The 23,804-nt window shown below is 43.5% G+C and overlaps 1 protein-coding gene across 2 annotated transcripts in view; it reads left to right on the top strand.

Annotated features, from left to right (window-relative positions):
- The window catches only part of ABLIM1 (actin binding LIM protein 1), a 350,053-nt gene that overhangs the window by 43,565 nt on the left and 282,684 nt on the right, over nucleotides 1-23,804 (top strand). The window contains exon 1 of one of the 2 annotated variants that reach the window (XM_060241591.1): nucleotides 22,469-22,633. The exons of the other annotated variant lie outside the window; for it this stretch is intronic. Within the exon in view, the coding sequence (XP_060097574.1) occupies nucleotides 22,594-22,633 (40 nt within the window). The 5' untranslated portion in view covers nucleotides 22,469-22,593. Of the gene's footprint in view, nucleotides 1-22,468; nucleotides 22,634-23,804 lie in introns of those variants that run through there. 2 annotated transcript variants of the gene reach the window in all.

The raw sequence follows: 23,804 nt of genomic DNA on the forward strand, positions 1-23,804 counted from the left end.
CCTTCCCTCTTTGGCAAGAGTCTCATGCCATAAATTGGCCACTGATTGTGTGCATGACAGTCCTATAGATTGTATCTGAAGAAGAGTGCATGTACACAAAAATTCATACTTGGAATAAACTTTTGTTTGTCTTAAAGGTGCCACTGGACTCAAGGCTTGCCCTAGACCCTAGGCAAGGCTAAGTTCTGGTGCCCCCCCCCCCCGGCACTGATTTCTTTAAATAGGTACCGATTTCAGAGGTAGTTCATTGCAGCAGAACATTTTTTTAAAAAGTATTGGGTGATTTTAAAGACTAGCAAATGTGATCTTAAAGAATAGGAAATGTGTACAACCTTAAATAGTGCTACAGCCTTCTAAGCCAAATGACTTAGAAGGGTATAAGTCTGCTTAGGATTGCACAGCTATTATGGTATAAGATGCTATTTAGCTGTAACTCTAGATTTAATGGGTTCTCTATCAGCTGATCTATGTACACAACCAAGAAAATAAATGAGTGCCTCTTACGTTTCATATCTCTTTAACCCCATGATTTAGTATTTCTCTCCCACCCCAGTTATTTGTGCCAGTTTTTAAGGTGCCAGTCCAGGTTTTCTTTGCAATACTGGATATCTGTCGTGCCCTGTGGTCCTGTGTGTCTGCTGTTTTCCAGGAAAAAGAAAACTACCTCAGGTTGCAGCTGACAGAATGTCTCTGCTGTTTGCTGATAAACATTTCCCTCCTTCCCGCCCTTCCTGATGCAGTAATTCCTTCTATAAGACTGTTTCTCTCTCCTCAGTGACGGCTGCCACTGGTATGTGGCACTTCACCCATGTTGCTGGGCAAGCTGGTCTTAATAGCTTTCTCCCGTCAAGATGCCAGATTTATGCCATGCATCAGCTGTTTGCTGAGACAAGTGCCAGTCCCCTCCCCCTGGAACAAATATATTGTCTCCACGCTGAACTCCAGCTCATTTGGCCTGGCGTCTGGTAGGTAGTCTCTGTTGCCAAAGCCTGCCACTTGGGGCCAACTTCTTTTGTTGTTGTTGTTCTAATTAATGGTTTAGCCCAACAATAACTTTTTGTTTTTACAAACGCTTACTCAAGCTGTTTTTTTTTTTTTAAGTTCTGTGTTAATTTAAATATATGAAGATTCACGTGGTGCTGTCATGGGAATTAGAGTGACTGTTTTTGTTGCTTTGTTTCTGTTTTGCCTAATTCATGAATAAAATGTTGTGATAACATGTTTGTCTGTGTTCTCATTTTTAGAAATATCTGTATTCGTTCTACTACCATTTTAGATTATTTATCTATTGAAAATGACCTCTGCCTTTTGAAAATGCCAAATGGCAAGAAGCATATTTATTATGTCTGTCACAAGAATATCACAAGCAAGAACCACTCCAGATTTTTATCTGTCTCATGTACAAAAGTAAAATCACACTGTATCTAAACCATCTATTTTAAAATGGGAGGGGGGTTAATGGCATATCATCAGTTTGTTTTACTGAATCATGTTTTCCACAGCCCTGTCAGCCAGCTTGAAGAAGGCATACGTCTCTTTAAATAATTTCTCCAAGCCAAGCCAGCCAAGTCTGGAGAATGCAGTTAAAGTTGCTTTCTTTCCACCTCTCTCCCCCTCATCTATTTTCCTTCCTTCCTTCCTTCCTTCCTTCCTTCCTTCCTTCCTTCCTTCCTTCCTTCCTTCCTTCCTTCCTTCCTTCCTTCCTTCCTTCCTTCCTTCCTTCCTTCCTTCCTTCCTTCCTTCCTTCCTTCCTTCCTTCCTTCCTCTGACATTCATGTCTTGTGGCTTTCAAACATCTGATGTTTATTCTTTGTGGCTCTTATGTTAAGCAAGTTTTGCCACTCCTACTTGAAAACATGTTACTCTCAGTATCATATGGAGAGGATGTTGCTGTGCTGTTGAAGGGCCACCTATGATAAACAAAGGTGTACATAAAAGATAAAGGTAGTCCCCTGTGCAAGCACCAGTCGTTTCCGACTTTGGGGTGATGTTGCTTTCACAACGTTTTCACGGCAGGCTTTTTTTACGGAGTGGTTTGCCATTGCCTTCCGCAGTCATCTACGCTTTCCCTCCAGCAAGCTGGGTACTCATTTTACCGACCTTGGAAGGATGGAAGGCTGAGTCAACCTGAGCCGGCTACCTGAAAACCAGCTTCCGCCGGGATTGAACTCAGGTCATGAGCAGAGAGTTCAGACTGCAGTACTGCAGCTTTACCACTCTGTGCCACGGGGCTCTATAAAGGTGTACATAGCCCAAGGTTAATCTTTCTGGAAGTTTTTGGATCCAGAATCCCCATCTGTCTTGACCTGGGTATAAGTAAGACTTGGATGGTGGCAGGTATCCTGGGTTTGATGCTAACATGAAATCCACATACTCTCCTTTGTGGCACTTAGAGACACCCTAGAGCAGTTCTGAGAGTAACAAGTATGTGAGTTACTCAGAGCAGTCTCTGGAACTATGACATCATTTTGTAAAGTTTTCTAAATATTTACTGTACATGGAAAAAACATCAATCTCTCAGCTGGGAGAATGAAAAGTGCCCCACAAACCAGGAGGCTTATTATGATTTTTAGATGGGACTACAGTAGTGCTAGTATATTAACAATAGGAAATAAATGACTTTTGGTTTCCTTAACTTAGTGCCAAAAGGTGACTCCTTTTCCTGTTGATAATATCCTCATTAGAAGACCGTTAAAATTCCAAATGTTACAGTAGGGATGAATAGCAAAATCTAACCATAACTATTTTGAAGACCTGTTTTAGAGTGGTACTCTTCAATATTAAGGTATGAATGTTTTTCAATGTGTGATATATGCTAGAATAGTCTACTGAATTCAGAGGAACTGCACAGGTATAATAGTTACTGAAAAAAATACTCCTAAGAAATTTGTGTTGGGATCACTGGAGTGATGGAAAGATTCCCTGATAGAGGTAATAAAAAAGGCATCAAATACAACCAAGAATGCCATCTGTGACATATTTTGGGCAAATCTTGTGAAGAAAGCTGGCACATAGGTTAAATAGCCATGACATTTTTGAGTGGGTTATCTGATGACGTAGAAAGTAGGGAGCGATTCTTTGTTAGAAGGTGTTTATGGACTGATTGAAAACAGAATGATTTGCAAATGTATTCTTCAAACATGCATTTTCTGTTCGTAGATGTTACAAAGCGAACTGAAATCAGCCTTTATTTAAATATGGTGATGCCAAGAATAACTCCAGAGCTGAAGCTGCAAAATCAATTGATTCAAACATGGAAATAATTCTAATGACTCACTGGTAGAGCTCTATGAAACACAGTTTACTACAGTTTTTGGAACAGTTTAATGCAAAGCTAATGGGTGTGGGATGGAAGAACATCTAGTGTAGGCATATGGCACAAGTGCTGTCCTGCTTTCCAAACTTCTGATAGCACCCCCTGATTGAGCTATATCTGGAATAATCCATTTGACCTTTAAATGCATTGCCCTCCAAAGAATTTTGGAGTGTATAATTGGAGTTCCATTACACCAGACATTTTGAGGGCCCGGTCCTATATCCTTGTGTTAATGGTTTCTCAGCAACACAGGCGAAATGCCCCTGCAGGCTGTCATAATGCCATGGACTGTGACAATCCAATTACATAAGAATAAGTAAGGTTAGTCATTCCTGACCTCTTAATGGCTGGTCCAGCAAAGTTTGTACTTGTGCTGTTGTTGCACCTGGCAAAGAACTAAGAACTGGCATCATTTCATAAGTTTCATTGATGAGTTATAAGTTATTTTGCTATATATGGATTAATGCCAGTGGTGGTTTTCATGCTTCAGCCACTCCTTGGGTGACTTAAGCATGAATTTGGGCTGACATATAGAAATCAAATTACAATCTAGTTAGGTGTTATGCTGTAGTCCCTCTACAGCTGCATACAGGATATTTTAAGAGAATGCTGGCAGCAATGAGCAGGAGTAGCACTCTCTGTGGAGATTATGCATCAGATTTATTTCCACCCATATAGCCTTTCACAAAATCTATATAAGCTGTATCTGTATAAGCTTATATATGAACTTTGGGTTTGGGGCGCAAACTTACAGCTCTTGACAGGGCGCAAACTTTCAGCTCTTGACACTGCAGACCATCAGGAGTCTGCGCATGGTCCTGGATACCTCCTTATAGATGGAGGCCCAGGTCACAAATGTTGCCAGGCTGGCAGTTTTTCATCTAGCAAGGCAACTACCTGTTGCACCCTGACCTAGCCATAATTATCCATGCAATGGTCACCTCCAGGTTAGACTTTTGTAACTCACTCTGTGCTGGCCTGTCCTTGGGACTGACCTGGAAACTCCAACTGATCCAGAATGCAGTGGTGTGAGTCCTGATGGGAGCACCAAGGATGGCACATATTCAACCTGTGCTGCACTGGCTCCCAGTGGAGTACTGAGTCAGGTTCAAGGTTCTGGTAATGACCTTTATGGCCTTGAGCAGTCTGGGACCCACATATCTTAAGGACTACCTCCTCTGGTAAATTCCCTGAAGAGCACTGCGCTCTGCTGAAAACAATCTGCTGGTGGTCCCTGGCCCTAAAGACATCTGGCCATCCTCAACCAGAGCCAGGGCCTTTTAAACCCTGGCTTTGATCTGGTGGAACTCTCTGAGACCCAGTTTGGTGTAGTGGTTAAGTGCACAGACCCTAATCTGGGAGAACTGGGTTTGATTTCCCACTTATCCATGTGTAGCTGTTGGTGTAACCTTGTGTCAGCTGCAAGTTCTCAGTAGAGATGTTATCTGAAAAACACTTCTCTGAGAGCTCTCTCAACCCCACCTATCTCATAGAGTATCTGTTGTGGGCAGAGCAAAGGAAAAGAGATTGTAAGCCACTCTGAAACTCCAAGTGAAGGGTGGGGTATAAATCTAATCTTCTCCTTCTCATCATCTTCCTCTTCTTGACACCAGAGCCCTGTGGGAGTTAATGCAATTCCACAGGGCCTGCAAGGCAGAGATGCTCTACCAGATTTTTGGTTGAGGACCGCAGTGGGCTTTATCTGACTGGCACTCCCCCTTTCTCTCTTCCATCTTTTCCACCATCTCCTCCTTCCCCTGCCTGTGAGGTGACACAGTCTGGAACTGCTTGAGAATTAACGTACGTGGCATTTAGAGATTGTTTTATTAATGTAAGGAGTATTTTAACACTTAATTTATACTATAATTTTAATACTGTTTTGGACACTGTAACTGAGCCAAGAAAGTCTTGCTGGATATGTTCTATGTCATGTTTTTAACTCACTGGATTTTATGAAAGATCTTAATTATAGCACCATAGTCGTAAGTTTAATGTAATTTTAATGATTTTAAGGATGATTTTATAACTGAAATTGTATATGTATTTATAATTGATTGCACATGGTTTTATTGTATATTGTATTTACATGTTGTGAGCCACCCTGAGCCTGCTCGCGGGGAGGGCGGGATACAAATAAAAAGTTGTTGTTGTTGTTTTTATTATTATTATTATTATTAATCATTATCTTATTTTATCATTGTTCATCACCCAAAGCCCTGTGAATGGATGATCCATAAATCAAAAGTATAAATAAGTAAAACAGGAAAACTCAGTTCTGAGCCAAAAAGAATATTCATATCTGTAATGCCTTGGGAGTCTGTGGAACAATACAACATAGTGAGTTGTATTTGTATAGTTTTACATGAACTGTTTTGCAATATTTGAGAATTTAGTACATTGAAGTAAACATTACCAATACCCTAGACAACCACTGGGTGGTGATCAATAACTTCGGATTTGGGGGTGTGGGTTATGGGATGAATATATGGCAGGCACACTCTTCTTGATCCAAGTTACTCTGAGAAGCATGGGGACAAGTTACTCTGAGAACATCAGCAGATAATAATGCCATAGAGTCTACCCTCCAAACCAGTCATGTTCTTCAAAGGAATCCAAAGAAATCTCTGCCATTTGGGAATCAGCTGTAATTCCAGAAGGACGTCAGGCCCTACCTGGAGGTTGGCAATTCTATAATGTCTGTAGACTGTGGGGTTTTTTGTGTGTGCCTTTTCTCCTTGTTGTTACACACTCCCAGAGCACTGGGAAAAGAGGAAGGGCGGGGGGGGTGGGGGTGGTTAGGCTGAGAAAGAATGACTGGTCCACAGTGATTCAGTCAAAGCTGTGGTGAGCGGACATTTGAACTTGGGTCTCACTACACCAAGTATAGCACTCTAACAACCACCATACACTAGTTTTGATTTTTAGCTCTGGTAACAGGTAAATACTTAAGTGAGACAGTTGTTAGCATGCTATGGTGCAGGGGTGGGGAAGTTGGGAGGACAGCAATTATCAGGGTGACAGTGGAGGAATGGGCTGGTTGATACTCAGCAATACTGAGACCACCTCCATGGAGCCACACAAGCCAAACCGTAGTCTGGATGTTGTTAGGGAAAGACCAAGTCCTGATCTAAAAGATATTTTCAGCCATGAAGAAATGAAAACCCTGAATGGGAGAATGGAGAAGAATACTGCCCCTTTGTAGCTTGAAGTGGCTCATGACAGGAGGTTATTGGTACACAAATTAGGAGGCGCCTGCTTCATATTCCTGCTAGTTCTAACAGTAATTTATTTAATTTTTTCATTAACAAGCAGTAATTGTTGAATAACAACTGGTTGGGTATTTCCTGGGTCAATGGGTAGCTTGCATTCTCTTGGAAGATTCACCTGTGGATGATGTCCCATATTGGGTCCCAAACAATATGAAGCCACATATTGAAAATGATAGAGCTTTGAAGGTAAGTTAGAAAGCAACCCCCTAAGCAGGTCAACTCAAAAATAATTGCCCTTTTATTGAGTGGGGCTTACTCCCAGAAAAATGTTCTCAGGATTGAAGCCTTAGCCTCTTAGCAATCAAGGAAAGAAAGGATAGATAACTCCAGGACCTTTTCTTTTTGTAGAAAAAGCACAGTGGGAACTTATTTGCATATTAGGCCACACCCTCTGGCACCAAGCTAGCTGGAACTGCTTTCCTGTGTGTTCCTGCTCAAAAAAAGCCCTGGATAACTCTGTAGGAAAAACAAACCACATCTGATAGTTAAGTAGGCATAAACTAACTAGAACTTCTGTGGACATCTATGATCAGAGTAACCAAATTTTCTCAACCTGCAGGCACATTTGAAATTTTGACACAGTGTTGGGGGACACAGCTACAAAATGGCTGCCACAGGAGGTGGAGTCAGCAACTAAAAAGCTGCTGCAGCTTACCTTCAGACACACATTTGTGCTGTGATGGCAGCTGCTAAACCTGCACAGCCAATTAGAAGCCTTGCTGAGTAAAAGCCCCACGGGCATGTCAACCAGAGACCCTGGAGAGCTGCTGCCAGTCTGAGTAGACAATACTGACATTGATGGACCAACGGTCTGATTCAATATAAGGTGGGTTCATGTGTTCACCCTTGGGCACTACTAGTTCAGACAAATGTCTATCAGCTCCAAAGCTAGGTCTTGGTGGTTGGCCACAGTGAAATAATAATCTGTATCTTTGGATTACAGTATTAATTTGTGCCCTTTGAATTTTGCCCATGTTTGTCAAAAGTTATGTGAGTTTGAACATTTTGGTTTTCAGAGCTACTTCAAGTATGAAGATTTTCTTATATAGATATCACTTTGGTGGATGAAACAAATTTTAAGAGGGCTTCTGGGGATGCTGGGCTTGATCTCGTTTATTGTCTCATAGGCACGGCACTTGGAAAACTTGGCCACTGCTCTGCATTACCTTGTCTGGTTTAATCCGTGCTGCAATAAAAATGGAATTTGTCTTGGTTCACATGCATGACCCATATGTACTTACTGCTTTCAGTTATAATGAAATTGTAATAAAACAACACAACAGAGCCCAGCCAAAGGGCAGGATAAATAAGATGGCCTTGCAGCACAGAAATAGTTCATCAGGACAGTTTTCTAAATTAATCCAATCAAAATTACGTTTTGTGCCTGTTGAATACTGTTTTTTGGTGACAGGCATTTGCAGGTGCATATTTTTGGCAACAACTTGGTGTCATCTTTATTGTGGCAATTTGTGTTGATTTCATTGGTCTCCACAGCAGCTTGGGTGGTGAGCCAGTTTTAGTCCTTTTTTAAAAAATGAAGTCTACAATATAGGAACTGCTAATGTATGAAGTGACTGAATTTGTCTGATCCAAGGCTTGAGCCAATTTTTCATTTCATTGTTCTCTCTGTAAAAGTAAGGTTGTCAGCCTCCTGGTGATGTCTGTGCCTCCTGGAGTTACAGCTGTTCTCCTGGTCATGTAGATCAGTTCTCCTGGAGAAAATGGTTGCTTTGGAGGGCAGACTCTATGGCATTATACTCTACTGATGTCCCTCCCCTCCTCAAACGCTGGCGTCTCTTGGCTCCACCCCTGAATCTCCAAGTATTTTTGAACCTGGAGCTGGCAGCCATACTTGAGGAGGTGTGTCTATACAAGCTAATTTTCATATATTTTCCACCTATCTCATACCTTGTTTTCTGCTATCCAGTTCTAGCACTCTGCTTTGATTTCTTCATATAAAAATCTGTATCACAGTTCCTCACCTTGGTTTAGAAAACAAACCACAGGGGAGGGACGGTGGCTCAGTGGTAGAGCATCTGCTTGGGAAGCAGAAGGTCCCAGGTTCAATCCCTGGCATCTCCAAAAAAGGGTCCAGGCAAATAGGTGTGGAAAACCTCAGCTTGAGACCCTGGAGAGCCGCTGCCAGTCTGAGAAGACAATACTGACGTTGATGGACCCAGGGTCTGATTCAGTATAAGGCAGCTATATGTTTTCAAGTAAAAGAATTTCCTAGAACTGAGGTTTTCTTCATGGAACAACTCAGAGTCATGATTTTTGTTCCAAAGCTGGAACACAATGGCTGATTACAGACCAGCACTTTGGGCTGACTCAGAGACGCCTCTGAAGTCGGCCCAAATAATCCCTCCACACAGAAACATCTGCCGGATGCCTCCAGCCCGCACTCACCCCGTCCTTCTAGCCGCTCCACCCGGCTTGAAAAGCAACCACTTTGAAAGTGGTCGCAAATGTTTGAGCCAGCCGGTAGTCGCCTCCCTGCCGTTTGGAAGGGAAGGGGCGCAAGTGAGGCGGCTTGGCGGTGTGGAACTTCCAAGCTGCCCGAAGCTGTTTCTGGGTTGATTTTTTAAAGAACCCAATGAGAGCGCTCGTGCGCATCAGCGCTTCCCCCGAGGGGGAACAAAGAGTAATTCGGCTTCCAGGTCACCTTCCCATGCGAAGCCGTGGAGCTGCCTGACAGACTGGAGGCGGACAGCTTGCAGGTAAATGTGTGGAGGCTCCCAAATGGCTGTTTTTGCGCTGGTCCGATTCAGGACGCCTCTCAGCCACCCCAAAATGCCCATCTGTTCTCAGCCATCGTTAGCTGAAACACTCAATAAAGAGACTGATAAACATAGTGTTAAAAACAAAATATGGTGGCCTGCACACAAGGGCAGTAATATATGAAGCAGCCCTTGACATGTAAAAACAGTTCTGCTGTGATTAGCTTTTGTAAAAGTGATTTATTTCAGATCTGGTATTTTGCTGTTTAGGAAGTGATTGAGTTTGGTATTTATAGATGCTGGCCATAAGCTCAAATATAGGGACACTAGGCTGATAGCCCCAGTGCATGGGTTATCCATATTTTGGGGTACAGGTTCAAACCTCAAGCTTCTGTACTCTCCTCACTATCTGCTGCAGAGGTCAAATTATACATTACAGTAGCAGAACTGTTTCTTTAAAGGTAGACTGTTCCCCTCTATTATGTTTGTGCATCTGTGTGATAAATGCATTACAGTATATATTCAGAAGTGGGGATACATCTCAAAACAAAAAGTAGTTACAAAGCTTTTGGTAGATACTGACCCAAGTGTAACTCTTGAATGTGGCAAATTTTTTAACTGTGGTTTTTAATGATTCCTTTTCTTAATGAAATATTTGATACTTTATACGCAGTATTCTTGGCTGTGGTTGTTTTATGTATTGTTGGAATATATTATTCTGTACCATTAGATTGTATTATTGTATCATTCTGTACCGGATTTCTTTGTTTAGACTGTATTATTCTGTATCATAATAAATTTGTTGGCTTATGACTCATTGGTCTGTGAGCATGAAGTATAGAATAATGGAATTTGTATGTACTTTAAAATGTAAAAAACCAAAAATGTGCAGTGTTGAATCCTCCCCCCCCCCCTGCAAATTTTTCTCATCATAACTTTCTCCCCTCCCATTCACCACAAGGATTATATCTGGTACTGCAGCCTGGCTTGGAGGAAACCTGATAGGCTTCCCATTCCCCAGGTCCCAGCGGGGGATTCCCCGGTTTTACAGGCTTTCCCCTGCCCCCCAGCCAGCTGGCCGGTGGGGGGAAGCCCCGCCCCCACAGCCACCAGATGGTGCCAAAGGTCTTGTTAAATCCAAATGAATAAGAATGTCCTTGAATGATCTCGTTCTACGGAAGCCTACGATGTCCTTTGGGACATTATCGATGCGGGAACTGTACAATGTGCCCGATGGCAATTCAGATGAAAATTTTTGCACCCCCTGACAGGGATATACAATATAAGTTACCAAATTTCAGTAATTGCAACTCTGCATATGTGGTGTATGCGATATTGTGCAGCTGTAATTGAATTTATGTGGGTAATACCACCTGCCCCATTAGAGTACGGGTGGCGGAACACCGTTCCTGGGTGAGAATGAAAAATTTTGAAGCTCCTTTAACTCATCACTACCTAGAGATGAATCACAGCATTGATGACATGAAATTTATTGTTTTTTAAAAATATTTTGGCCGTATAGATGACTCTGCTAAGAAGTGCCTGCAGCGGGAAGAAACTTTTTGGATCTTCCGGTTGCAGTCACTGGCCCCCAAAGGCATAAATAATTGCATAGACTTTTCATGCTATTTATAACATGATGTTCATAATTTTTGCAGTAAATAATTTTTGTAGTAAGTGTTTGCATTGTTTTCCTGGATTGTTAAATCGCATACAAGTGTGTCGAAAACCTCTTGGTAAATGTACCTTTAAATATTGCTTGTGGTTTGATGTACGTTGAGGTAATACTACTTGGGAATGATACTGCGTGCTTGTATTAGCTTCAGTCCTTGCCTTTAAGTGGTTAGTTGTTAACAATTATGAATTTTGTATTTAGAAAAGTAACATTATTGAAGATGTATATGTTTGCTTTATGTAGCCATTGTGAAATACAACTTTTTGAATATCCCTCTTTGATAAAGACAGTGGAAACAGTGCGACAAGTGTCCTGCTGGCTCCAGGCTCCGTCAGAGGGACGTCAGATTTATTCCTTTTGGAAGAAAAATCTGCACAGGCACTTTGACTTACAAGCACTTTGTAGCACTAAGCACTTTAAGCTATTTGTTCTGATGTAATTGTGCTTAGATGCGTTTTGTAAATGAAGTATATGTACTTACTTTAAAATATTAACGGTTGGATTGGATCTTGATAATCAAGTACTTTGAAGTTTCATACATTAATAATTATAAATGAACTAATGATGGTATTCGTTATTTTGTCACAGTTTTTCTTTGGGTTCTCATTCTCTCTACTGTATTTCTAAGGTGGTGGCAGGGGATTCCCCATTTTGGAGCCCTCCCCCCACTTTAGAAAGTTGGGGGGGGGAGGGAAATGTCTACTGGGCATTCTATTATTCCCTTTGGAGAATGATTCCCATAGGGAATAACGGGAAATTGATCCGCGGGTGTCTGGGGCTCTGGGAGTTGTATTTTGAGTTAGAGGCACCAAATTTGCAGCATAGCATCTGATGCCTTTCCTCAAAACACCCTCCAAGTTTCAAAAGGATTGGACCAGGGGGGCCAATTCTATGAACCCCCAAAGAAGGTGCCCCTATCCTTCATTATTTCTAATGGAGGGAAGGCATTGAAAAGGTGTGTAGTCCCTTTCAATGCGATGGTCAGAACTCCCTTTGGAGTTCAATTGTACTTGTTCCAACCATGCTCATGGCCCCACCCCCAATGTCTCCTGGCTCCACCCCCAGAGTCCCCAGATATTTCTTGAATTGGACTTGGCAACCCTAAAACCTGACCATCGGAGACTAACTTGTGTTTTGAAGGAAATGGTGGGTAGGGGGAGGATTGGGCATCAACAGTTTGCTTGTGCATCTCCTCTTGCCTCCATCCCCCCCCCCCAATGTTTCATGGGATTAGGGCAGACCCTTGTGGAAAGGAAGAGGCCTGCCACCACCCCATACAGGTTTACAAAGCCTATGCATGCGTGCCTTGTTCACATCACCAAAGAAATTTGTTAGCTCATCTCTTACCGAGGAAATACTTGTTGGGAGTCTTTCTCCAGGATTAGAATGTCTGAAGGGGCCTAGATTCTTAGCTGTATTTTGCTACATAATTATCGTGAATGAAGATACTGTCTCCTCTTAGTATTAGCAAGAGAATTAAGCAGCACCTAATGGTTTAAAAGACAACATTCTTGTGGCTTTGCCTCCCTTTAAAAAGAGATGAACTGTCTGAGACCTATCGAAAACATACTGAACAATAACATTTTAGGTAAAAAGTAAAAAAAAAAATGGTAGTCCCCTGTGCAAGCATCAGTCGTTTCCGACTCTGGGGCGACTTTGCTTTTACAATGTTTTCAGGGCAGACTTTTTATGGGGTGGTTTGCCATTGCCTTCCCCAGTCATCTACACTTCCTCCCCAGCAAACTGGATACTCATTTTATCAACCTCAGAAGGATGGAAGGCTGAGTCAACCTCGAGCTGGCTACTTGAACCCAGCTTCCGTGGGGATCGAACTCAGGTCGTGAGCAGGGAGCTCAGACTGCAGTAAAATTACAACATTCACCAACTCTAGCTCTTTGTAAGTCTTGTCAACGCGTGCAACACAGTCGGTCCACACAGCCCTCTACCTGCTGTATTTCAGGGTCAAGTTAGATGAGACTGCACCCCTATGTTCACCCTGGAGCTCTGTTGCCATTTTAAGAGTGAGTTCCTTCCAGAGAACTTTTTTGTATGTCTGTTAGTGCCTGATTCTGACTTGTACCATGGTGGTATGTAGGGAGAAGCTTGTGCCTCCTCTTTACCATTTTTCCAACCTGAAACAGTGTGGAAGGCATTATTTTCCAGCAGGCCCATGGAGTTTAAGGTTAGAAAAGTGGTGCAGGGGGAAGGCAGGGCTCTTCTTCTCCCTATACTGCAGTGGTCCTCCTGATCACAGTGGTCCCTGTGGTGCTGTTTCTAGTTGGAACTAATCAACAAAATGATAGCATGTCCCTGAGGACATGGTGTCTCATCTAAGTCCTGGGGAAACACGTCTCATCTCAGATATGTTGATGTCTCATCTGAGATGTCTCATGTCAGAGACATCTCTGTTGTGTCAATTGGTACCCCAACCGTGGGGGAGAAAGGGTAGAACATGTCGCTGCCCTGTGCATGCCACCAGTAACCCTGTAATGAGGCAGAAGGAGATGCCCTATGGTTTGGTGAGGGCACAATGGGAGCAAAATGGAGAAAAGAGGGTGCCCCTATCCCACCATTATACCCTATGGGCCACTGAAATCAATGGCAACATAGGGCATAATTAGAGGCTTCTTTGGGGCACGTGGTTTGAGGGAGAGCCCCCAAAACTGCAGGGGACTCTCCCCTACAAAACCCCCAAGTCCCAAAAAGATTGGGCCAGGGGGTCCCTGTCTTTGGGCTCCCCAAAAGGCCCATTGCCACCAATGCTGGGGAAAGCCCAATTAGCCACTTCTTCCACTATAATTGCCGTGGGGAAAGTGGCTCTGGCCAGAGGGTGGTTTGAGGAAGAGGCCCCAAAACTGCAGGGCAGCTTCAGGGGACTCTCCCGCATGCAGCCTCCCTGGCCCAAAAAGACTGCACTGATATGTGAGCACCCCAAAAGGAACACTGTTCCCAATGGTGAGAAAAAACCAATAAGAGCCACTTCCCCCACTGTAATTGTCATGGGAAAAGTGGCTCTGGGGAGCAGGGGGTTTTGAGGAGAGCCCCCCAAACTGCTGTGCAATTTCAAGGCACTGTCCCAGACAAAAACCCAAAAGGCCCAAAAAAAATTGGACCAGGGGGTCCAATTCCTGGGGCACCCAAAGGCAAACCTAACTTCACACCAGAGAATCTCCAAATGCAATACATCCATCTATCTACTCTATGAACCCTGCTGGCCTGGAACCAATATAAACCCAGTTGCCAATGTCACTGCCACACAAAACACAATCTGCTCAAGGTCTGCTCTGCAGACCTGGCTGCAGCAAACCCAGATTCCAGCTCTCTAGCCCTGCCCCAAACAACACGGAGCTGGCCAAGCACAACAAGCATGCGGGTTCTGACTCTCTCACCCAGATGCCAGCTTCCCTGCCACAGAACACACAATCTACAGATGTCAGCTCTCCAGCCCTGCCCAAAACAACACGGGGAGAGCTGGCCAAGCACAACAAGCCTGCTGGTTCTGGGTCTCTCACCCAGGTGCCAGCTTCCCTGCCACAGAACACACAATCTACAGATGCCAGCTCTCCAGCCCTGCCCCAGACAACATGGGGAGAGCTGGCCAAGCACAACAAGCCTGCTGGTTCTGGGTCTCTCACCCAGGTGCCAGCTTCCCTGCCACAGAACACACAATCTACAGATGCCAGCTCTCCAGCCCTGCCCCAGACAACATGGGGAGAGCTGGCCAAGCACAACAAGCCTGCTGGTTCTGGGTCTCTCACCCAGGTGCCAGCTTCCCTGCCACAGAACACACAATCTACAGATGCCAGCTCTCCAGCCCTGCCCCAGACAACATGGGGAGAGCTGGCCAAGCACAACAAGCCTGCTGGTTCTGGGTCTCTCACCCAGGTGCCAGCTTCCCTGCCACAGAACACACAATCTACAGATGTCAGCTCTCCAGCCCTGCCCAAAACAACACGGGGAGAGCTGGCCAAGCACAACAAGCCTGCTGGTTCTGGGTCTCTCACCCAGGTGCCAGCTTCCCTGCCACAGAACACACAATCTACAGATGCCAGCTCTCCAGCCCTGCCCCAGACAACATGGGGAGAGCTGGCCAAGCACAACAAGCCTGCTGGTTCTGGGTCTCTCACCCAGGTGCCAGCTTCCCTGCCACAGAACACACAATCTACAGATGCCAGCTCTCCAGCCCTGCCCCAGACAACATGGGGAGAGCTGGCCAAGCACAACAAGCCTGCTGGTTCTGGGTCTCTCACCCAGGTGCCAGCTTCCCTGCCACAGAACACACAATCTACAGATGCCAGCTCTCCAGCCCTGCCCCAGACAACATGGGGAGAGCTGGCCAAGCACAACAAGCCTGCTGGTTCTGACTCTCTCACCCAGATGCCAGCTTCCCTGCCACAGAACACACAATCTACAGATGCCAGCTCTCCAGCCCTGCCCCAGACAACATGGGGAGAGCTGGCCAAGCACAACAAGCCTGCTGGTTCTGGGTCTCTCACCCAGGTGCCAGCTTCCCTGCCACAGAACACACAATCTACAGATGCCAGCTCTCCAGCCCTGCCCCAGACAACATGGGGAGAGCTGGCCAAGCACAACAAGCCTGCTGGTTCTGGGTCTCTCACCCAGGTGCCAGCTCCCCCCCCCAAAAAAAAACAGAACCAGAACCAAGAAAAGGGACAACAGGAGAAGGCCAAGAAACTCAACTGTTAAAAAAGTGGCCTTTTAAACAATGAAAATTAGACCATACAGCCCCCCCCCAAGAACCAGAACCAGAAAAGAAAAGGAACAACAGCAGCACAACACAGCAGCAACAAATCAAACACAGAATCCTTTTAAAACAGTAAAAAAACTTGACTTTTAACAATACAGGAACTTTACCAACCCCTCCCTCCAAAAAAACCTTCACCCTAACCCCAAGAAATCCAAGGCACCCAAATAATGAAAAGTAAAAGGACACTGCACTTTTAAAAGTCCTCTCACTAAAGTAAGATATGGGCAAATTGGCAACCCCCCCACCCCAGGCCCCCACCCCCATCAGAACCTCCTAACCCTAACCCCAAATAAGCTACTAAGTACTCACCCACCCAGATCTGGATAAGTAAAGGGACTCTGAGTCTTAAAAAAGTCCTTTTACTTTTATCCTAACTAAAATAAAAACTAGAACCCCAAGACTGTCTTACCTGAGCCGCCCTGAGCCTGCTACAGCGGGGAGGGCGGGATATAAATAAAATATTATTATTATTATTATTATTATTAACTTAGATGTCTTCTCTTCTCCAGGCAGGTCAGACAAGGCTGAGAGAGAACAGCAGCAGCTGAGACCAAGGGCTAGCGCAGCAATCTCTCTCTCACACCAACACACCAACACAGCAGCAATAGAATGAAGTCCAGCCAGGCAGACTCCTTAAAAAGGTTCTCTGGCCCTACACAGAGCAGTTTCAAAAAATACCACTCCTCTGTGATTGGGCAGAGAACAGTGTTTACTTGGATACCCAAGTAAACAAAAGAACAACAATGTTGCTGATGGCTGGGGGATTAGCCCAGCCATCAGCTATACAACAGCCCTGCAAATGCATACTTTGGATTGGCTGCTGGGGCTCCTCTCCCCCTCCCCCTCCCTCCCTGATCCCAGGGAAGCTATAGGAGAGGCGGGAAAAGGCTTCCAAAGGTGAGAAAGGAAGCAAGCAGCTCCCCTGAGGCTGCAGAAGCTCCTTTCCCGCCTTTTCCATGGAGTTCCGTATACTTCCAAATATTGATTCGGAAGTATACGGGAAGCTGTATACAGCTCCCATATAATGGCTTCCAATTGGATTCGGAAGTATACGGCGCCATATACTTCCAAATCAGGGGTGATTTGGAGGTTTTTTCGATTCGGCCAAACCGAATGCACACCCCTAATAGAAACCAGCTAAGCTGCAGGTGACTCTTAACCTTGGAAACTGCTGATTGGAACTGAGCTAATCAGTAAAATGGGCAACCTCTGCTTTTCTTGAGTGGTAACTTATCATCACAGCTTTTTTTTAAGCAGGAAAGCACAGAAACGCAGTTCCAGAGGTGTGGCCTAAAATACAAATGAATCCCTGCTGGACTTTTTCTACAAAAAGCCCTGTGTGAAACAAAGGTGATAATAAGGGGTGTGGCCTAATATGCAAATGAGTTACTGCTGGGCTTTTTCTACCAAAAAAGCTCTGCTTATCATTGATCACATGGATACACCATGGTACCTTCCTGGGGTTTGGTCCCTGGCTATGGGGGCATTACTGTCTACACTTCCTTCAGCCAATAACTTCACAGAATCTAGACTGGAGGACCATCTGTAGTCAGACATTATTCTACCCTTGCCTTGATATGCAGTAATGTTAAGAGAAATTCAACTTCCAGTATGTCAGCCTGCTTGCATTAGAGAGCACCAAGCATATGATCTAGCAGTGATGAAACATACAATAGGATACTCCCTATAAGCTGTGGAATCTTGTGAGCAAAAATTCTACTTCGTGAGCTACTGGCATTAAAACTGTGAGCTACTGCATAAATTAGTTTGCTCTGGCCACCTTTTTTCCTGAACTGAAACAAAAATGTGTGAGCCAGAGGCTAAAAAACTGAGCTAGCTCACAGTAACTCAGTTTAGATAGAACACTGGGTAGCACCATATAATACTCCTGATTATAATGGTTTGGTGGTAGTGTTGATTTCATTCTCATTCTGTTTTACTTTACTCTCCTGTTCTGCCATTTGGGACATTGGCTCAGGGTTTGTGTGACTTTGACTGAGGACTTGTTTTCAGTGTTGGGGTTTGACCCAAAGTACTGGGAGTGGTAACAGAGAGAAGAGCATGTTGCTCCCTGCACATCTGGAATAAGAGGAAAGAGTTTCCTGCTCATGTGGCTTAGATTTCTGTACAGATGTTATCCATATAATTTCTCACATTGGAATGAAACATTTGTGACTCTTCAGTCTTTCTGTTCACCTTTCTTTTCCATTTTGTTTTCGCCTCCAGCAATGTTGAGTAATTTCAGGTACTCAGCAATTCTGCTACCTTAATTTCCCAATCTATTAAGTGAACTGATTTCACTTACTTGCCCAGGGAAGAGGGTGTGCACTCGTGTTCATATGTGCATGACTTGGGGAGCAAGTTTATAAGGATTAAGTAATGAGTGTGAAGTGGTTTTGGTGATTAAAAGAAAGCAGCAGCTGGGAAATACAAAATAAAAGGTAGAAGGTTGAAATGCAAACTTCTAAGAAATATCTAGGCCAAGTTCTTTAGGAAGGAGAATAGTGTGGGCAGAAAATTAAGTTTAAAATGTTGGAAATTACATACTTGTGTAAAAGTTCAACTAGGTGGAAAGAAATAAACTGTGAAAGAAATAAATGCAACTGTGAAAGAAATAAATGCAACATGGATGTTTGGTATGGATTTTTGCAGAGTGAATTTAGCATATTTTACTCACTTATTTTTAAAATGTATTAGCACAGCATAAATCTAGGTCCTTGGGAGATTTGCCATGTGCAAATATGGCAAATTGTAATATTTCTGTGTAAGCAGACCACATGAATTCTAGATAGTGCTGAGCAGATGGGAGGCAGTTTTACTGTTAGTTGCCATAAAAAGGAGGTTGTTTTAGGTTACTGGTTGGACAGGTATTACCAGTTTCCTGGGAGCAAAAGGTGCAAGGAAAGGAAACATCCTGAGTCTGTAATTGTAAAGACTGCACTGGGTGCCAGAACAAAGCTTTTAAGAATTACGGTTGGGCCTAAACCAAGTTGGCCAAGTGCTGCTACTTCTCTTAAGTTCAGTGGCCTTCATTGTGGTTTTGCATAGCCCAGTGCATGCCATGTCCCAGTGTGCACTGTTTAGTTACCTCATTATTTCTAGGATCCCAGATAATGGCTTTGCAGATTGCCTCTTTGGCTTCAGACAAAATGACTGGAATTTTATATTTGTTTAGAAAAATTCCTATACTGCCTCTTCCAGATTCTTCCTCAAGGCTGATTATAAGTAAAATCATTATAAAACATGAAACAAGCCTGGGACTTAAAGTGGCATAGAGGTTTCGGAAAAAGAGGCATCAAAACAGAAACATAACATAAAATGCTTAGAAAAATCTTAGCGAATATCCTGGGTAAAAAGATATACTTTGGCTTGGTGCCTAAACGATGGCATGCAGATGTTATCCATAGAATTTCTTTCAGGCAAGGCACAAGGAGGAGGGCATTCCAACGCAGAGGTGTCACCACTGAAAATGTCCTGCCTTCATTGCTACCTGCACCTCTGGGGATGGGGAGCACAGAGGGTGGGAGCTGGAAGACAGATCTTAACTGGTGGGCTGGACTAGAGGTATGAAACCTCAAATTAGCTGTTTTAAGGCAGCTCAGAGATATCAGAAATGACCTGATGTGGTCATAAAGTTCTAGGAGCAACAATAATTTATCTCCTGGGATTTCAGGAGGGGGTGAAAAGACGAAAGCCCTGGCTTGTCAGCTGTTCTTCGGTGCATAGTCTCTTTAAACAGCCATTGTTTTCTATGAGATCTGGCCTCATGGCCTCCCAACTCATGCCAGGTCTAGTGCCACTGCAAATAATGGCCTTTTAAATTTTAAAGATACAATATGTTGCCAAATACCATGGGAGTGCCAAAGGCAGACCTGGCCTAGAAGCCTAGGTCTACTGCCCATTATTTCCTATGGACTGTAGACCTGCCCCCTCTACCACCTATAATGCCCCAATTTTGAAGGGCAAATGCACTGCCAGACAGTTGCTTGCCAGGGCTGGGCTTTCTTTCTGTCTCCTTGCTGTCTGGGAGTGGGGAGTGGACAAAAAATAATGGTCAGAGTCTGAATATGTACTCCAAACAGAATCCCAAACCAGTAACAACACTCTCCAAAATGAAAGATAACAAAAAGCATGTTGTCCCCAAAGCCTTGAAACAGAATTGATATGAAAATTTGTGAAGCACGAACCCCTTGGCTGAACAATAGGAGAGGAGATTACCTTCAGCTCCCCTGTCCCCAAGGTGTTTGCACTTTGAATCTTATATTTATAGAAAGATCATTGAAAACAGAGTTGCCCATCTGCATAGGCATGGCTGATGGGGGCCTATTCAGACTAAGATCCTGACACTCAGCAATAAGATCTGCACAAAACCTGCAATCACAAAATTTTGATGTGGGGAAAAAATGGATGCAATCAGTTCTAACTGATAGCCATAACCTGATAAACAACAACGAGAGGCCTGGAGGATTTGACTTGCCCTGTAAAATATGGAAGATGACTAATAGCACACAAACAGGCTTGGAAGGTGTGCAGTCCTCTTGTTTAAATGGGGGCAAAATACCAGGACCCAATTGCAATTGTGGTGCAGCCCACGAAACTATTTTCCATCAATCACATGAATGTGAGCATCATCCTTTCCAGAGAGATGTGATGGAACTCTTTGAACTCTCCCCGGCTGTGATGGAGTGGATTGAAAATTTAGATATTAGTATTTAAGGGGATTGTCCAATTGATCTGCATACTCATTGTATCAACTTGGTTACGTATTTTATTATTATATGATTTCCGCATGTAACTCTGCTGTACGATAAATAATAATGCACTTTGAATTGGGTCTGGAAACCTGCCCAGAGACCTGTCACTTCCCTGGAATGTGTTGGGAAGGAAGGATTGGTGAGCATAGGGTTGGCCCTCCCTTGGGAAAGCATTTAAAAGATGTGCCCAGGAGCAGCCGGGGGGAAGTGCCAGACCTATTGCCTGGCAGGTGGAAATAAGTAATTGGCAGAGCAGAGTGTGGAAATGGGGGTGAAGAGAAACCCCCTCCTCTTGCTCTATTCTGAAGCTCTATCCTTCTCAACTAAAAGCAGTCCTGGAGGGTGAGACGGCTCTGGACTCAGACCTGACCCCTGTGGAATCTGACACTGACTCTAATAATCGTGCCATTTCCCATTTGGCTGCCTTAATCCTTGTGCTGACATGTTTTTACTCCTGCATCATCCTGGTACAGTAATGAAACTGAAGAGAAATATTAGCTGTTTCTCTGAAATATCAGATGTTTCCATGAAAACAAACATTTCATTCTTTCTATCCTAAGGTGTGTCTCCAGGTGCTGGGGAAGACCCTATGTGTTATTTCACTTGGTGTGCAAGGTGTTGTTCACATCCTTGCCCAAATATTGTTAGTAGCACCCACTAAAGTTAATAATGCATCCACTAAAGTGAATTTATTCATGCATATATGCCACAAAATCAGGGGTGCCCTGGAATGGTAGGATCAGCCAAAGCGCTCCTTTGTTGGGCTCTGGTTGGGAATGATTTCACACTTTCTCATGCTTCCCCAGCATAAGGGCACAAATCCCGCCACCAGCAGCCACCCTGCTAACCAATTCCAAGGAAATGCACCCAGAGCTTTGAAGGGGGAGGGTTTTATCAACAACGATTGGTTCCTGTTTTCCCTCCAAAATGGGCATGAGCCAATCCTGACTCCTTAGCATCCCTAGAGCTCTAGTTCCACACCCTCATGTGAAAAATCCTCTATTAACCCAAACCTAAAATGTTACCCTGAGGACCTGCTAAGGCCATAGAACCAGAACAAAATAGAGGAAATTATAATAAGCAGTTAATTACAACCAGTGGTCGTTTTGAAGAAAAATAGGTGGTGGAGCTCATCCAGGGATTGTTATGCAGCTGCACCTACTATTCAATGGGAAGGAGGAAGTGGAACTGTCAGAAAGATTCAGGAGCTGTGCTCCTGTGAGCTCCGGCTGAATCCAAGGCTATGGAGAGATAGGAAGGGCCATATATCTGTATGCTTTAGTATTAAGCCTAACCAGTAATAATTGATCCATGTAACTCATTACAGATGGGCTTTTACTCTCTCTTCTTTCCACATCCTAGATTCACTGTTTGTATTCACAGTTTTTCTGGAGAGTTCATAATTGCCAGTCCTGTTGTATGGTGGTGTCCAAAATTGTGAATTTAGACATAGCATCAATAGGGCAGCGAAAACACTCATAATTTTTCACACATTCATACTACCTTTCACTGCCATAAATGGAGCCATGATCAGTGATTGGACTAGTGATGAGATGTGGGCTGGAATGTTTGTGTAGATTTCACACATATGCATATGCAGTGCTGTGACACAGACTTACAGCTATTGCTGTAGACAGTGGCCTTAGATCGGAAGGGTAATTATCTTGACCAAATAGTCAGGATTCCCCTTGCTTGACTTGGGCAAGCTTCTTTATTAGCAACACCAATACTGTGACTTATGCATCTTGTAGCTAAAGACCGGAGTTGCTTATGTGTTCATCTGTTCTTGGGGATTGTTTGTATGCAAGCTGGCAAATGTTAACGGCTTGCAAAGGTGCTCTGCACTAGCAGGCAAGATGACTAAGTGGATTTGTAAAAGGGAAATCCTTGCTATTTGTTTAACTGTTACTTGGGTCGGTTGGCACGCCCAGCTTCACATGGCCACTCCTCTCAGAGCTGAGCAGCTTGACAAGTTTGAGAGGGAAACAGCCAGAGGGAAAACAGTCTCTCCAAAGGAGTAGTCATTCGTTCCTTTCTTGTACCTTGAGAAGCTGTAGATTTTCCCGGGCTCTAGAGACAGTTACTGCTGGAGAAATGGCATTACAAATACACCCCAGCTCTGGAAGCAGCCAAGGTCTGTTCTGAGCCAACCCTGCTTCTTAAATGTGTCTCAATAATGTATAGTTGAAACAGTGGATAGGATATGTTGTTGTTGTTGTTTTAAATTCAAGCAGGAAACAGATGAGGAAAATTCTGTTGGGCTGAATGAGGCGTATGTCTGATTGGAGTTGTTATACTAGTAATATGAGTTCAGTTTGGCTGTACAAGTACAAAGTGTTCTTGTTTTGAAATGTGGATCTGGTTTGTATTACGTTATGGACTCAGTCTCAGGGAGGAAGGCACTTAAGTGCAGTGATTGTTAAATTACTCCCAGTGCTTGATGTGTCCTCTGATCCATATCTTCTTGCAGTTGTTAAGTGACTAAAAGAGACAGCATTTCATGCATTTTGTTTTGAACTAAAATAATACATTTTGAACTAAAATAATGCATACATTTTAAAGATGCATTTATGCTAATCTGTGAGCTGTCCAAAATATAGTATCAGTACCATAATCCAAACTTTTGTATAAGCAACACATTTTTACAGTGTTAACTAGTGAAGAATTATAGCCTGTGTATTAAAGCGGGGGGCGGGGGGGGGGAGACAATTCCCTATCTTTTGCAAATGTAGCTGTATTAGAAACTTTAATCGCTGGATATGTCATTTTGAGGAGTCTTTTTAGGATAAGGATGGAAATATCAGAAAGGGAATGAATATTTCCAGATAAATGATTACCCCAGGGATATACTGTTCTTGCGCATAGTAACATCTTTCTGCCAAATAGTTTTAGACAGATTTTGTAGATTGGTAACTTGCAGGTTGTAAGTGTGTAAACAGGTGCTTCTAACCTGCTTCTTTTGCTCCTTTGGCACAGAGATCAAACACATTATTCATTTATGCATGATATAGACTGCTTGCATGTATTTACTCGTTAATGATGCACCTACTACATTCTCTTTTTAAATTGCAAAAGAAAGCTAGTTTGGGAAGAGATTATGTGATAAAATGTAATCTAGATAACTTCTTCAAGAGTAACAGTAGTGTAACGGGGAAAAGCCTAATTTTTCCCATAGATCTGCCTAAAAGTGTTGGATTTCCCTTCTTCCAGATGCTGTCATTAGATCTATGCAATATGGGATGGAAAGTCCTGCTGCCATCAAAATTAGAGATGTGTTGTACCACTAATGTCATAGTCCTTGGTAA

This window comes from Heteronotia binoei, chromosome 6, assembly GCF_032191835.1.
Source record: "Heteronotia binoei isolate CCM8104 ecotype False Entrance Well chromosome 6, APGP_CSIRO_Hbin_v1, whole genome shotgun sequence".
NCBI lineage: Eukaryota > Metazoa > Chordata > Lepidosauria > Squamata > Gekkonidae > Heteronotia > Heteronotia binoei.